The sequence below is a fragment of the Leuresthes tenuis genome, unplaced genomic scaffold (assembly GCF_036924035.1).
Source record: "Leuresthes tenuis unplaced genomic scaffold, fLeuTen1.0.hap1 SCAF_5, whole genome shotgun sequence".
NCBI classification, from domain to species: Eukaryota; Metazoa; Chordata; class Actinopteri; order Atheriniformes; family Atherinopsidae; genus Leuresthes; species Leuresthes tenuis.
The window spans coordinates 19,785,691-19,800,891 of record NW_027325359.1 but is presented as its reverse complement, the minus strand read 5'-3'; the positions used below and the strand labels follow the sequence as shown (position 1 = coordinate 19,800,891).

Here is a 15,201-nt window from a genome sequence, read left to right as displayed (position 1 = left end):
CTGACAGCCCATTGCGGCTAGTTTTCTGCCTGCTCTTGCTTTTGTTTATTTTGGCTGGGGCTCAAATCTTCCTTACGGAGTTTGACTTGTTAAATACTCGTTTGTATCAAAAACTTATTTCTAATTATTGCAGCTTTATGATGGTTCTGTTCGTTTTGAGTTCTTTGAGCCCATGTGTGATTTAGGGGACTGTGACAGCCACTCTTCTTTACAACGCTGCTTCGTTGCAAGGTTTTGAAATTTCCCGAAGAAAATACTGCTGTGCATGCAAAAAACAACAACAACAAAAATAAACTCTTCACTAATTACTTCATGCTGCCCTAATGGGTGAAATGACCAATCAAAAAACATTACAAATGTTTTTCTATAAACAACTAACGGCCCCTAAATTTATGCAAAAAAATATTCTTCACTAATTGCTTCAACAGGGAGCTCTTATCGAAGCCGGTCCAGAACGGTATCATTCTGCTGGACCTAGAAGTTTTTCTCAATTTTTCTCAGACCTCTTGTTCAGCAGGCCTTCAAGAGTACATGATCAAAAACTATTTACTGCAACTGTAATACAGTATGTGGGTGATTCTCACGAAATTGCATTTTGACGTGTCTGTAAGGATTTGATAGACTAAACTACTAAAACAATCAAACTTTTGTATTATATATAAAACTATGGTATGTACTAATTGTAAGACTACTGTTGTCATTGCATTTGATGGATTACTCTATATTTTATGACAACATTTTACCTTAAAATTCATTACCTTAATGTGTCCGGGCTTTTATTTTTTATCTTAAACCCAAAATTATCACAATACATCCCCATAATATAATATACATATAAATAGAAAAAATGGTTGGGGTTATACCCTTTAACTAGAAGTGTTATCATTTTGGGCCAAGTATTTGTGAATAATAATTTTCTGGCCAAAATACATGTGTCCGGAGCATGAACAATTCATTTCCGTAACAATGATATTTGGCTCCATTAAAATCCCTGTGTTCCAATAAATAGTTTTTTTTTATCCCATGATGCCTTGTGTGGAAGAGAAGTTTCAAAATGGCTACTAGGTAAGATCATATTTCAAGTTGTTCTAGTAGATATTTTAAAAATTGTAATTATATACACCCTACTACTGTTCATTACCGTAACAGGATATATTTAAAATAGTTTTGTAGATAATTATTTTATATTCTGTGGAAAAGTAACTTATATAGAGCCAAACTGTTAGTGAAAATATTTCTGCCCAGTCATGCTAGCTATGCTAATTAATGCTATCAACATGGAACTGCCATTCATTACCGTAACGCTCTGCATTCATTACCGTAACAGCCTTGCATATGTTACGGTAATGAATGCAGAGCGTTACGGTAATGAATTATGTATGTATAATCAGGGCTACAAATTTTGTGGTTCGTTATCTAGGGGTTATACTGTACTGTAGCAGCATGCCTTCTCATATCTACTAACTACCTAGCTAGCTGTAGCCATTTTTGCTAATACATTTTTTTTTCCTTTAAAAATTCATAAAAAATTACAGGGTCCCTTAATTAACATTAGTTAGTACATTATTAAGCATTAATTAACTGTTTACAGATATATTAGCAATTCCATCCATCCATCATCTACCACTGGTCGGGGGTCGGGTAGCAGGGGCAGCAGCTTTAACAGAGAAACCCAGACGTCTCTGTCCCCGGCCACTTCCTCCAGCTCTTCCAGGGGGATCCCGAGGTGTTCCCAGGCCAGCCGAGAGATAGAGACATAGTCTCTCCAACGTGTCCTGGGTCTTCCCCGGGGTCTCCTCCCAGTGGGACGGGCCCAGAACACCTCACCAGGGAGGCATCAAGGGGGCATCCTAACCAGATGCCCGAGCCACCTCATCTGGCTCCTCTCAATGCGGAGGAGCAGCAGTTCTACTCCGAGCCCCTCCCGGATGACTGAGCTTCTCACCCTATCTCTAAGGGAGAGCCCAGACACCCTGCGGAGGAAACCCATTTCGGCCGCTTGTATTCGCGATCTCGTTCTTTCGATCTCTACCCACAGCTCGTGACCATAGGAGAGGATGGGAACGTAGACTGACCAGTAAATAGAGAGCTTCGCCTTCTGGCTCAGCTCCTTCTTCACAACGACGGGTCGGTGCAGAGCCCGCAACACTGCAGATGCCGCACTGATCCGCCCGTCAATGTCACGCTCCATTCGTCCCTCACTCGTGAACAAGACCCCGAGATACTTGAACTCTTCCACTTGGGGAAGGATCTCATTCCCGACCTGGAGAGAGCATTCCACCCTTTTCCGGTTGAGAACCATAGTCTTGGACTTGGAGGTGCTGATTCTTATCCCAGCCGCTTCACACTCGGCTGCGAATCGCTCCAGTGAGAGCTGAAGGTCACGGCCCGACGACGCTAACAGAACCACATCATCCGCAAAAAGCAGAGACCCGATTCTGAGGTCGCCAAATCGGACACCCTCAACGCCCTGGCGTGCCTAGAAATTCTGTCCATAAAAGTTAGGAACAGAATCAGTGACAAAGGGCAGCCCTGACGGAGTCCAACCCTCACCAGAAACGTATCCGACTTACTGCCAGCAATGCGGACCAAATTCATACAGAGACCGAACGGCCCCTATCAAGGGGTCCGGCACTCCATATTCCCGGAGCACACCCCACAGGACTCCCCGAGGGACATGGTCAAACGCTTTCTCCAAGTCCACAAAACACATGTAGACCGGTTGGGGGAACTCCTATTAGCAATTACTAATACTAAATATTAGCAATTATTGTGTATTACTTAAGAAACACAAGGGACTCTTATTGTAACCGGGGGCTCACACCAAAAGCGGCGTGAGCGGCCAGCTGCCATTAATTTTCAATGTAAGCTGGCGTCGATGAGCGCCCGACGTTGTGAGCGGCGCGTTGTGAGCTTCGTGAGCTTCAAAAGTTGAGAAAGGCTCAACTTTATGCAAATGAGCAGTGACGCGACGTGATGACAGCCAATTGGGACCGATCTGGATTCCGAAGGTGGAAAAAAAGCGGAAAACGGCAGAGCGCAAACACAAAGAAACACTAAGAAGGCTGCCCAGAGTACGATCCATGGTGAAAGAGGGAACCAATGTACAGATGGCTTATTATCTGCTAGTTGCTATACATATAAGCCCCGCCCCTTTGGCCGCTTCTGGCTTCTCTGACCGCTTCCAGCAGCAGAAGAAGCAGAAGCGGCGGGTTGTGAGCGTTGTGAGCGACTACAGCCGCTCACAGCGCTTTTGGTGTGAGCCCCCTGTAAAGTGTTACCATATTAGAAATATACTTGTGTCAAGACCAGCGGTATTCTATAATGTTGTATAAGGGTTAGGGTTAGAGATTTGGGCAAAACATGTATAAAGGAGGGTTGAAAAGTTATTGATTGTTTGATTATTGTATTTGATTATTGTATTGTATTGATTCTTATTCGTCTTATTCGTATTGATTTTGGTTACACTAAACCTTATGAATTGCTCTTGATTCATTGTTTTATTGTAAAGTCGAGCTTAATTTCTCATTACCTAAGACAACCTAATCATTCAGTAATTCTAATGTAGCCTTGCATGATAAACAGTGAAAAAGATTGGACCATATAGCCTACTTTGTGAATACTAAAAACATGGCTTCTATGTATGAATGCCATTTGAGTTCATTACCGTAACAAAACTTTTCATTACCGTAACAGCTTTTCATTACTGTAACACTTGCTGTATATGTAAATATTTGGATGGGCATGAGTGATACCTTCAAATTTTATTTTTGTACAGGAACTATTTGTCAAGTCTTTTCAGATCACTGAATTGACATTTTTTAATTACTTGTGAAATTTACACTACAGGAAAGATTTAGTGTAAAAAAAAAAATGCAATTTTGTTACGGTAATGAACATAATAACTAAAATTACTGTATAAATAAAAACATTTCTGAATGTTTACACTATGTGACTATTCTGAACTATTAATAGAACATGTATGAAAAAATAAAAGGTCTACCTTTCATACATATTCAGTTATCATCAATTGAAAATGTGTTACGGTAATGAATTTATTTGGTCAACGACTCAATAAAGCATTCCGAAAATGTATTAAAGAACGTGTATTGATCACTAATTTTAATTGAGCCAGTTAATTGAGACCCTGCTTAATACTAATAAGAGAAAAAAAAAAGCAAAATTGACCTAAATTTGTTTTTGCAAAGGTTAGGACAGTTTCGTGAGAATCACCCATGTATGCTCTGTATGCACATTTTATTCAAATGCATACTTACGGCCTCGGTGTGGATTGGGTGCACAGCAAACAGCAACGCTGCTACCAAGCTGGACGTCTTGTCCAGGAACAATCGGCACACTCGCAGGAAAAGGACGCACACAACGGCATGTAAAATTACATTGAGCAGATGGTAGGAGGCTGCGGTGAGCTCACTGAAGAGGTAGTTCAGTCGAAATGTGAGTACCGTCAGGGGCCTGTAAGATTTATGGCTCCGCTCCTGTAGTAAGACAAGAATGTGTAATCAGATGCGATTCAAACCACTGAAAGCCACTTGAATGATTCTTCAAATTAACCTTACAGTTAATCAGTCAGGCTGCTGTCATTAGTTTCCCTTGCCAACAGTGTGCAATTCTTCATAAAAAAGTGTACAAACTGAATTGTATAGGTATACAACTTGCCTCAACCATAGGTGTTCCCCAAAAATCATTGAGGAAAAGGTTGCGGAAAGGGGTTGAAGGGCGGAGGTCCTTGTTGTCCAGGATTGCTGAGACGTCATCAAATACAAACCCACACGAAAGGCTGTTCCAGTAACATCCCACCACCAGTCCAGTCAAAAGTAAAATATCCTTCCATGACACGACAGCCATTGCTGACCAAAGCCGTCATTGATCACTGTGCAGGAAAACAAAAGGGGATTTGACATGGATCAAAATTAACCAAGATTTGTACAATAGGGAACTCTTCAAATAGACAAATAACATGACTGGACTTGCACTATCAATTCATTTACACAGTTCTCTGTCGTCGTTATTGTCGACAGCTCAAGCCCTGATTTAACCAACCTTAGAGACTGAGAGGTCTGCAGTTGATTCTTGTCTCTAAACTGAATGACAACCTAAGTAAAAGTACAAATATTCGGCTCCAAAGCTAGTAGTACACTAGCCGCAGGTGCTGTGCCAGCTGGCAGCAAAACAGCAAAAACATTTAGGTAGCGCCTTAACAGCAATGTTCAGCTAGTGTTGGATAAACAAACAAATCTAAAACCGCTGCCTATATTTTATATTAATTCAGCACGTATCATGACGACTTCATATTGGCTCCTGGAACGTAACGTTAGCTTACGACAAAGCTACATCAGCAGCTAATACTAACTAGCTTGTCGGCTGGTCATTATTCTGGAAAAGGTGGGCGTATAAGTATTTTGGGTCAGTCTTACCAAGCCTATACCAGGGCAGACGACAGTGACGGCAGAGCTTAAATATCAAAAGCGTGGGACGATAGCATACATTCGGAGTATATAATTCATGAAACAGCTTTCCATTTGTGCCAACTAGCTTAAAAGCCTTACTGCTATTACTTCCGGTGCAGAGGTGACCGCGCAAGTTAAACTTTAGCTAAACGAGACCACAGCTCTTTGGCGAACTGGAGTGAATATACGGACAGTACAAAGTTGTTGCGATGATACTTTGTTCTTATGATATATTCGCAGTGTCGATACGGTTTGGTTGACTTTTCTACAACAGTTTACTTGGCGGTTCTTTCTAGTTTTATTTACTTGTTGACAAGCTGCTGTTGTGAGCCGTAACCTAGCAGCCAGAGCGTCACGACATGGAAACCCCAGCATGGCTGTTTATTGTTATTTCAATTTATCTGTAGCCTACACCTTGCGTGCACCTCGTCTGTCTTGTCCTGTCGAGTTGGGTTAAAAGATAAGGCACGTCAAATTTAACGTTAAGTTAAAAATTGGTGCATCTATGACGCTAATTGAAAAAGATGAGCGGTGTTGCTTTTTATTGACTTTTATGATGGACTCGAGCGTCGTCACAAAATAACATATTAGAGTTATATTTAGTTGAGCTTCCTAACCACAGTAAGGTAGCTAGGAGTGCCGTTTCATCACCGCGTTGTAGTATCAACTTTTGGTTCTCTATATTCTTTACGAATACCCCTGTTATCAAGATGCCAACTGGTCTTCAGTGGGATAAAGTGTCGAGAATAGACCCACAGACCCTCCATGAAAGTGAAAAACACGAAGTGGACGATGTCGTCCACATGTTCTTATCGGTAATTGTCCACACTTTTCACTATATTTACACCCCAGGTTTGCTCAGTCGCTCAGCCACTAACGCAAATCACAGGGCATTGTTAATGTTTAACTATGATAGCTCACCAGTGGTGAAACAAGCATTTAAATTCAACCAGTATAAGTAAAAGTTCTGCATGAAAAGTCCCGTTTAGGTAAAGGCACATTCTTGTTGGAGGCAATTAAAGTCATTATTGGCCTGGTCCCGCTGAAATGTCAGCAGTTTTCTGTTTTATATACAGGGGTGCCAAATAAATCTGATGGGTCCTCAAGCGATTAATAAGAGTGGTTCATAGATAGAACCAAAAACTTTTAAGACTTGTATTGTTAACTTTGATTTTGGGTGAAATCTTGATTCCTTAAGAACATTTTGGAGTGTTGTACTTAGTTAAACAGTCAATACAATGGATTGCCTTTGAAAGTACAACATATGGAGGAAGAGTATAAAGTAGCAAAAGACATTAAATTCAAGCTTGTCAAAACATTTATACATGCACTGAAGTGTAGAGAGATTGCTGTCCTGCTAATCTGTTATCTTGTGGTTTGTTTGTCTGTTTCCTCTAATGTCACTAAGTTTATCTCATAGCGCCCCTGCAGCACTTCTTCAGCTTTAAAGTATGAGCACTGTGGCCAAACTTTCATCATTATAAGAAAAAAAGCAATTGTCTACTACATATATTGTCCTTCTTCCATCGCTTGTTGGTTTTGAATCCTGTTATAAAGGGCCAAAAAGACTCCATCATCGACATTTTTCATTTGAAACTATTATTCCCCCATACAGACAGAGGAGTGGGAGGTGAAGGATAAAGCTCCAGAGAACATTACTCAAGCCCTCAGAGTGTGTCAGGCCCTGCTGAAGGTGTCGGGTTTTATTGTTTCTACTCTCTGATACATGCAAATGTAAACTGCCTCACTAACGCACTGTATTTCAAGAGGAAAGAAAATTATACATGTAATCCACGCATATAATGAGAGTGTTATGCTGCCTCTGAGGTTGCTGATATAAGTTTGCCATTTTTGAGGTGTAAGTCTTGTCTTTCTCTGCCTATTTAGATTAAAGATCGGGAAGTCACTCTTGCTGAAAACTTCATTGATAACATTGGCACACAGCATGCCAAAACTGGTCAGTAGGCCGATAACGTTTATAGACCAATTTCTGGTATGAAAAAGGAGGTTTTCATTGTTGTTCAATCTCTCTGTGATGTAGAGAAAGAACTCCTCGCAAAGCTGTCCAGGCTGCAACAAGAAAGCAAGGTAAGGCTTTTGAGCAGTTGTTTGGTGCATCTTTTTATCTGCCTAGTCACTGCCTCTGTGCATAGTTACACACAGTGTGTTGAATTTAATGTCTTATTTATAGAAGTGTGGAGGTGTTATTTTCTTTCTTTTTTTTTTTGTCACAGGGATGAATGCGACCAATGTTACAAATTAGTCATACATGTGACTTGAAATCACTTTTCATGCCGATTTACTTCCGGCAACAGTGCCAAATTTTTCAGCCAGTCACTGAGTGTAACCCTGGCTACAATGGGATCGGTTGTAGTGACAGCACATAAGAAGATTACAGCTAATTCCATGCATGCTTACAGCATTTGAATTCAGTTTCAACTAGATCATTGTTTTCATTTTGTTTTTAGAGTTTATTTATGATAGGAAATATTCACTCCCAGTATTTGAGTTTGCAAAGAAATAGGATTAATGCTTCCTGAAGACAGCGTACGCGTATGTTTGGCGTGTAAACAGATAGAGGTGGTGAGAGACTAAGAGGCTTCTTGGTGGGGGTTGTTTTGAGTTTTCTTGTTGCCTTGTTTCCGGTCCACACGGCTCAGCAGCTCGGCACTGGGCCAGACACCCGCTTTCTTAGAGACGAGATTCGGCAGCTCGAGGCCCAGCTGGAGCAAAGGGAGAAGGAGTTGACCCAGTTAAGGAAAGAAATGGGCAAGGAAAAGAAAGCCAATGAAGAGGTATGAGTATGCCACCCTCAGTGCCTTCACATTGTTCAGGACTTAGTCCTTGGTTTATACTTGGTTTATAGACACTGTTTTGATTTTGTTTTCGTGGGTCTTTTAAAGCACATGCTGTTGAGGCTGTTTCCCCTTTAAAAAAGACAACAATGGGTTATTTTGAACAGCTTACTAGTCTTATTCGATATAATCAGCCTATAATGCCTCAAATACCATAAAAAAACACTGAGTATTACATATTTAAATTCTTTCACTAAAAATCTGTAGTTACACTAATCCTATTAGTCATTGTTTGCTTTAAGCTTCCAGAGACTTTCCTTTGATTAATTCTCAGGTTAATACAATAGAGCACTGCTGTGGCCAAGTGCAAAATAAGAGAAGTGTTTAGTGTGGATTTCTTGTATTCATGTAAATTTTGCACTTTGTTTTCCTAGTTTATTGTGCGACTGGACGAGGCTGAGAATGAAGTGAAAAAGCTCAAAAGAGAGGTATGCAACAGCTTGCAAAACAGACTTTACTTCATTAAAACTTGTCTGGTTTTATGTCCTTTGCTTTTGTTTGCTCATCCTCTCCTTGATCTGTTTCTGTTCCGTTGTATAGTTGAAAGAAATTAAGAAGAAGGTAAGAAATGTAGGAAGTGTAGTGAAGTAAATTTAGATTTTAGTTATTCAGAGCAAGTGTTTGTTAGTTTTTTTTTTACAGCCCTATAAAAGGTGTCTTTGAGCCTACACACATTTTTTAGCACACTTTTCATCATATAAGTAAGTAAGATCCGATCCAACTTTCTTTGTGTAGCGCTTTGAAAACAACACAGTTAGCCAAAGCGCTACTCAAATATAAAATACAAAGTGAAACATGAGAACCATAAAACAATAAAAAACAAAGTCACAGTAAAAGTCAACACCTCAGAGTGAATTAAAAGCCAATGAAAAGAAATGTGTTTTAAGAGAAGACTTACAGTAAGTAAGTGAGTTGGCCTGCCCGAGGTGGAAAGGTAACTCATTTCACAGTTTTGGGGCAGCGACTAAGAATGAACAGTCCCCCTCTAAGTTTTTAATTGTTTTTGGGACGACTAACAATAACTGATCTGCTGGCCTGAGAGAATGTGAAGGGGCGTACGGCTGAAGTAGAGCAGACAGATACGGCGGGGCAAGGCCATGAAGACATTTAAAAAGAAAAAACGTTTTAAAATCAGCTCTAAAATGAACCGAAAGCCAGTGAAGTGATGCCAGAACTGGAGTAATGCGATCATAGTTTTTTGTACCAGTTAAAAGCCGAGCAACAGCATTCAGAACCAGCTGTAGACGAGCAAATTATGTTTGACTTAGCCCATAAAGTGCATTGCAGTAACCTGAACGAGTCGTGATAAAAGCATGGATTAAAATCTCAAAAGGATGCAGAGAAAGAAATGGTTTGGCTTTAGTCAGTTGTCTCATTTGAAAAGAGCTGGATTTGACCACCGAGCTAATCTGTGCATCAAATTTGAGATTTCCGTCCAGCCTTATACTGAGGTTTGTTGCTACCGGTGTCATATATTGGCTCAACGAACCCAGGTCAACATGAGCTCTGAAGGTATCTCTAGGTATCACTATCACTAGGTCCAAACGTCTTATTATCGTTAAAATGCAGAAAATTCATTGACATCCATGCCTTAATATTTGAAATGCACTCAAGTAGTGAATTTGTAGAATATCCATTTTCCTGCTTCAGTGGCATCCTGAGCTCAGCTGCGCCTCCATATCTGTGGCTACTTCCACCACCTGGTCTCCTCAGCCCAGCTTCACCTACACCTCTGCAGCAACTCCCCCCACTAGCCCTCCTCTGTCCAGTTGCACTCCCACCCCTATCTCTTTGATTAATACCAACATCTCTCCTGTCACCACCCCCTGCTACAACCTGAGTGTACAACCCCCTGTCTCTAACTATAGAGGAGGTTGGAGCTGAGCTCAGGAGACTTCAGTCAGGGAGGGCTACAGGCCCAGATGGAGTCAGTCTATGGCTTCTGAGGGACTGTGCTGGTCAACTAGCAGTCCCTCTTCAGAGGCTCTACAATATGAGCCTTCAGATGAAAAAAAAGTCCCAGTGCTGTGGAAAACTTCTTGTTTCATAAATAATACAAATTAGGGCAACCGGTGGAGCTGAATGACTACAGAATGGTGACTTTGACATCTCATATCATGAAGACCTTGGAGAGACTCCTTGTTCATCGCATGAGATTGCAAGTTGCTGGGGATCTTGACCCCCTCCAGTTTGCCTACCAGAAAGAAATAGGAGTGGAAGACGCGATTCTGTACATGCTGCATCTGGCAATTTCTTATCTGGGTGTGCCTGGTTCATATCTGAGAATCATGTTCTTTGACTTCTTCAGTGCCTTCAACACCATATGGCCTCCCAAACTGAAAGACAAGCTTTGAGGTATGGGTGTGACCCTCTCCCTGACATCGTGGATTATAGACTATCTGACTGCCAGACCACAGTATGTCAGGATGGGGAGATGTGTTTCTGGAGTTCTGCAGTACTGGGGCTCCACAGGGTACTGTTTTGGCTTCTTTTCTTTTCACTCTGTACACATCAGACTTCAGGTACAACTCAGAATCCTGCTACATACAGAAGTATTCTGATGATACGGCTGTTGTGGCATGTGTGCGCGGTTGACAGGAGAGGGAGTACAGGGACTTTGTTGAGTCCTTCAATGGCTGGACCAAAAAGAACGGTCTGCTCCTGAACACTACCAAGACCAAAGAGCTGATGGTGGACTTCAGGAAATCTAAAACTCCATGCAAGTCACTCTGCATTGATGTAGGAGAGATAGAGACTTTTCAGATCTGCAAATACCTGGGGATGATACTGGATAATAAACTGGAGTGGTCTGGCAACGTTGAAGCAGTGTACAGGAGGGGCCAGAGCTAGGGCTGTTTTTGATTTTGCCCAAAAATAAACTCCAGATTTTCTTCTCTCAAAACCTGATTTCCAATTACGATTTTTTTTTGTGAAATGATGGGATTGGATCATTGGGAGACCCAACAGGCTTCATGTGACCAACAAGGACAGACTGATAAGCTCAAACTGGTCAAAAACAGCAGAGCATGTGAAAGAGATTTAGGTGTTCATAAAAGGATGATTAAAGTGGGCCCTGAGGCTGGTAATCTTAGTAGAGAAGAAGTTCAAGAAGTTCACACACTTCCGTTGAGCCCCTCAGGCTGGCTGATTTTGGGGCATTGAGGAAAGAGTTTACGTTTTTAAACAAGACACAAGGATTGGGACAGTTAGAGGCATTAATAGCAGAAGAATACTTTGTTTTAGCAGATTTCACAGTTCGCTGATATAAACCCTAGCTGTCCTTCAGTATCTGGAAAGACACCTGTAAATTGTCCTTTGTCCACTTTAGCTGAGCTCTCCTGTGTTCATGCCTAACAATCCAGGTAGAGTGTTGTCTTCTGCTCTCAAGATGACTAGAGGAGACTGACTGAAACCCTTTTTACACTGACCAAAAAAGACAAACACCTACTAACATCTGGCTTTTTACTACAATACAAAAGTGTTTAATCTGCACTCAGTCCCATATCAAAATACAGCAGTAGTATATTAGTATAGCTGGTATTGCTGTGGGTGGTGGACGCAGCTCACTTTTCCTTTACAGAAACACATGTTTACAGACTTTAACTGTTTCACATGTAGGCTGTGAAACTGACAGCCACAACTCACAGACGATTGATTTATTTTACTGGTCTGCAAGACAGCCAGTAGATCACTTTCCGTCTTTGTGAGTGGGGCTGATATCTGTGGTCCAAGAAAAAATATTAGAATCTAATTATCTTAGAAACATGTGAGTATCAGAAACTTGGATCCAACACAGGCCAAAAAAAGTGTAATGCCATCCTTTCGTGTTTTCATAGTTACAGGCCTGTCTCCTGGGAGGTGGTGGTGGTATTTACTGACCCGGTTCTGAATACACTCTAGACCCAAGAGCACTGAGGGTAAACACATACAAGTGAAAGATATGTGATCCAAGTCATAAAAAAACAAAGGCAGCAATTCAATCTGTCTGTTGAATCTGTCAGAATTTGCGGTTGAAAATGTATGGTGACATCTTGATCCCAGACAAAAGGCTACAGCAGACTGAAACGCTCTGAGCAGCTTCCTAAAACAAACCAATGTTTTAACATTTGTTCATCACACAGGAAATTCCATCCTGCTATTCCTCCTGAAATTAATTCTTTTCCTGAATTTAATCCTTCCTGTGTCGCATCAGAATGAGCAGCTCCAGCAGGATGTGGAATTCTATCGCACGGAGCTGGACCAGAGAGAGCCGTTCCCATCCAGAGACGAGAACACTGAGACTCAGAGGAAGCTCAATGTGGCCAACCGCCAGCTTTACCAATGCCTGGACGACCTTCAGGTTCTTGGAATTAGCGCTGTTTTCAATAAAAAATGTTTAACTTCTTTTTATGGCTTTTAACAGTTCCATTGCCTGTACCACTGATTTGCAGTATTTGTAAGTGTTGGTAGGTAACTGTTCACAAATCTATATTAGAATATATTTTTTGTGTCCATCAGCGAGCCGAGGATGAAAACACACACCTGAAGACACAGAATGAGCAGATGCAGAAAAGTCTGGAGGAGTCTGTGAAAGAGATGGAGAAGATGACAGATGAATACAACAAGATGAAGATCGTTGTGCAGCAGACTGACTTAATTATGGACCAGCTCAGAAAAGAGAGGGATCATGCAAAGCTTCAAGTAAAAACAGCTCTCGACAAACTCCTTTCTTAGCCTGTATCTATCTTAAACCTGTAGGTGGTTTGTGAAATGTGCTTTTATGTTGATGTGAGTTATCTGACGACGTCAATCATAATTTCTCTGCAAGGTTATACCATAATCTGTCATTGAATCTGTTTTGTTTTTTTTTCTTCATAATGTAATGTATCTTGTGCATGGTACTGAAACAGACCAACATGTGTCTGTTCAATGTGCAGGTCAGAGAGTTAACAGACAAGATTCAGAGCATGACTGAAGAGGATGACCCCATTATGGTTGCAGTCAATGCCAAAGTGGACGAGTGGAAGGTGGGTGGTTAAAGTTAGCGACACCAAGAGTTAATCAAAAGGTCCAACAAAGCAGCAGAAGACATTTCCAAACCAGAGCTTATTGTAGTGTTATTTAAAAATGTTTGCACAAGGAAAGCTAGAAAAATTAACAACTTGGAAAGTTTCAGATTACACAGCTCTGAGAAGTCCTGTTGGGTAGATGGAGACAAGGGAGCTCCCCTGATGATCACGTAACTTCAAAGGCTCTATTTTTGTTTGCATTTGTTTATCTTCCCACTCGAGCGCAGTGGCTGAGCTGCAGTTGCTAGATGAGATGAAATTACATTGTTTTTCATACATCAAATACAGGCTGAATATCTCCAACCAGTGCAAAAAGAATTTTAGGCAAAGTTTTACACATATTGCTTCATAGAGATTATGTATCAGGCTCGTTTCCATCAACTGACTTAGTTTTTCTTTTAATTAGCCTGCATCAGTTAGTTCTGACTTTGCTACAGAGAAAAATTCTTTGAATGGAAACAAATCTTAGAGGAAAACATTGATAGGGCTAGTCGCCTTGACCATGTAGGTAAAAAGAACTTCTGAAATTCTTTCAAAATGGGCTTAAACAGCTGATTACTTATATGATCATAAATGTGAGTAACATGTTCCATGTTTCACAACTAATTCGTGTTTGGCATTTTTATCTGCCCCAATGCAGCACGTTTAGTTTTTTTTTAAAAGAGGCAAAACCCAACTTGAGTTAGTGTAGCTATTTTGTTTTTGTTAAATTCACAATTTCCATCGACGTTCCTAAAGCACTACTTTAAAATGTGCATTAGAAAGGTTGATGGAAACTCGTCTCGTAAAGGCCAGTTGTGTGGACCAGTCACTGCACTGATATGTCATAGATGGTTCTTCTTGTCCTGTGCTTAAGCTGAAGAAGTAGCATAGAAATTCTACAAAATGTCCATTGTTGTGAGAGTTGCAAGATCTCAGTCATGAGAGAATCCATCTTGCCAGGCTCCAAACTCCACAAACGTTCACACCGGTTGGCTTCCAACACCAGTAGCTACAGAGTGGTTGTAGGAGCGACAACAGTAAACATGGCAGCTCCCATTCATGCTGGTGTATTAGCTTCATCTGATTGGTATAAGTGTGCAGATGAGTTTGATGGCCGGATGCCTGATCTGAAGTATTTTTTTGAAAATGCCTACTCTTTTTCAAAGTTTGTGCACATCACATCACCCCCGTTTAGCACAACAAAGAGGGATACTTCTTCCAAAAGACATGCATTATTTAGCTCCCTAATTAATTTCTGCTCTGCTTAAAATGGGATTTCTCTGTTTTAAACGCTTTCATATGATGACCATATACAACAGTCGAACTGCTCTCCAGAGGTAACGTGATCTTTTCCTCACCCAGAGGGTGCTGTCTGGGAAGGATGATGAAATTTTGGTGTACCAGCAGATGATTCGCGACCTGAGGGAAAAGCTGCGCTCAGCCCAGCTAGACTTGGACAAGAGCAACATTATTGCCCTGCAGCAGGTCTGTCCCAGAATGGCAAAAAAACAAAACCTTTGCATTTTATTTGTAGTTTTTCTCACCTTTCTTCTACTGCTATTGTGGTGCACTGAGAGGGTGTGAGTGTGTTGTCATTGTTGTGCTTTTGTCTGCCTGTTATCGAGTTGTATTATCAGACAGAAAAGGTCAAGAGAGAAACATTTATAGAGACAGTTTAGTAGGACTGCTAAATTATTAGAATCTCTACGACTTTGGTCAGTATTGTCAATTCAAATTTTTACTCACTGACTTTGGAAACATGACTAAATCCAGACTGACACAGTTAAGAAAAAAATAATTCTATATATGCAAAATTTTATTGGAACACAAGGCAAAAATTAGCAATGT

General features: G+C 40.9%; 2 protein-coding genes across 4 annotated transcripts in view; one reads left to right on the top strand and one right to left on the bottom strand.

Moving 5' to 3' along the window:
- Positions 1-5,586, bottom strand: part of tmtc3 (transmembrane O-mannosyltransferase targeting cadherins 3) — a 31,247-nt gene extending 25,661 nt beyond the window's left edge. Inside the window, exons 1-3 of the mRNA XM_072386425.1 lie at positions 5,436-5,586; positions 4,678-4,891; positions 4,278-4,496 (exon numbers count right to left, since the gene is read on the bottom strand). Of these exons, the coding sequence (XP_072242526.1) occupies positions 4,278-4,496; positions 4,678-4,866 (408 nt within the window). The 5' untranslated portion in view covers positions 4,867-4,891; positions 5,436-5,586. The remainder of the gene's footprint in view (positions 1-4,277; positions 4,497-4,677; positions 4,892-5,435) is intronic.
- Positions 5,587-6,068: 482 nt separating this feature from the next.
- Positions 6,069-15,201, top strand: part of cep290 (centrosomal protein 290) — a 48,300-nt gene continuing 39,167 nt past the window's right edge. The window contains exons 1-10 of one of the 3 annotated variants that reach the window (XM_072386424.1): positions 6,069-6,283; positions 7,084-7,161; positions 7,356-7,425; positions 7,510-7,556; positions 8,129-8,263; positions 8,698-8,751; positions 12,516-12,662; positions 12,821-13,003; positions 13,240-13,329; positions 14,716-14,838. In XM_072386424.1, the coding sequence (XP_072242525.1) occupies positions 6,179-6,283; positions 7,084-7,161; positions 7,356-7,425; positions 7,510-7,556; positions 8,129-8,263; positions 8,698-8,751; positions 12,516-12,662; positions 12,821-13,003; positions 13,240-13,329; positions 14,716-14,838 (1,032 nt within the window). In that variant the 5' untranslated portion in view covers positions 6,069-6,178. The remainder of the gene's footprint in view (positions 6,284-7,083; positions 7,162-7,355; positions 7,426-7,509; positions 7,557-8,128; positions 8,264-8,697; positions 8,752-12,515; positions 12,663-12,820; positions 13,004-13,239; positions 13,330-14,715; positions 14,839-15,201) is intronic. The other 2 variants (XM_072386422.1, XM_072386423.1) reach the window with 2 other exon arrangements.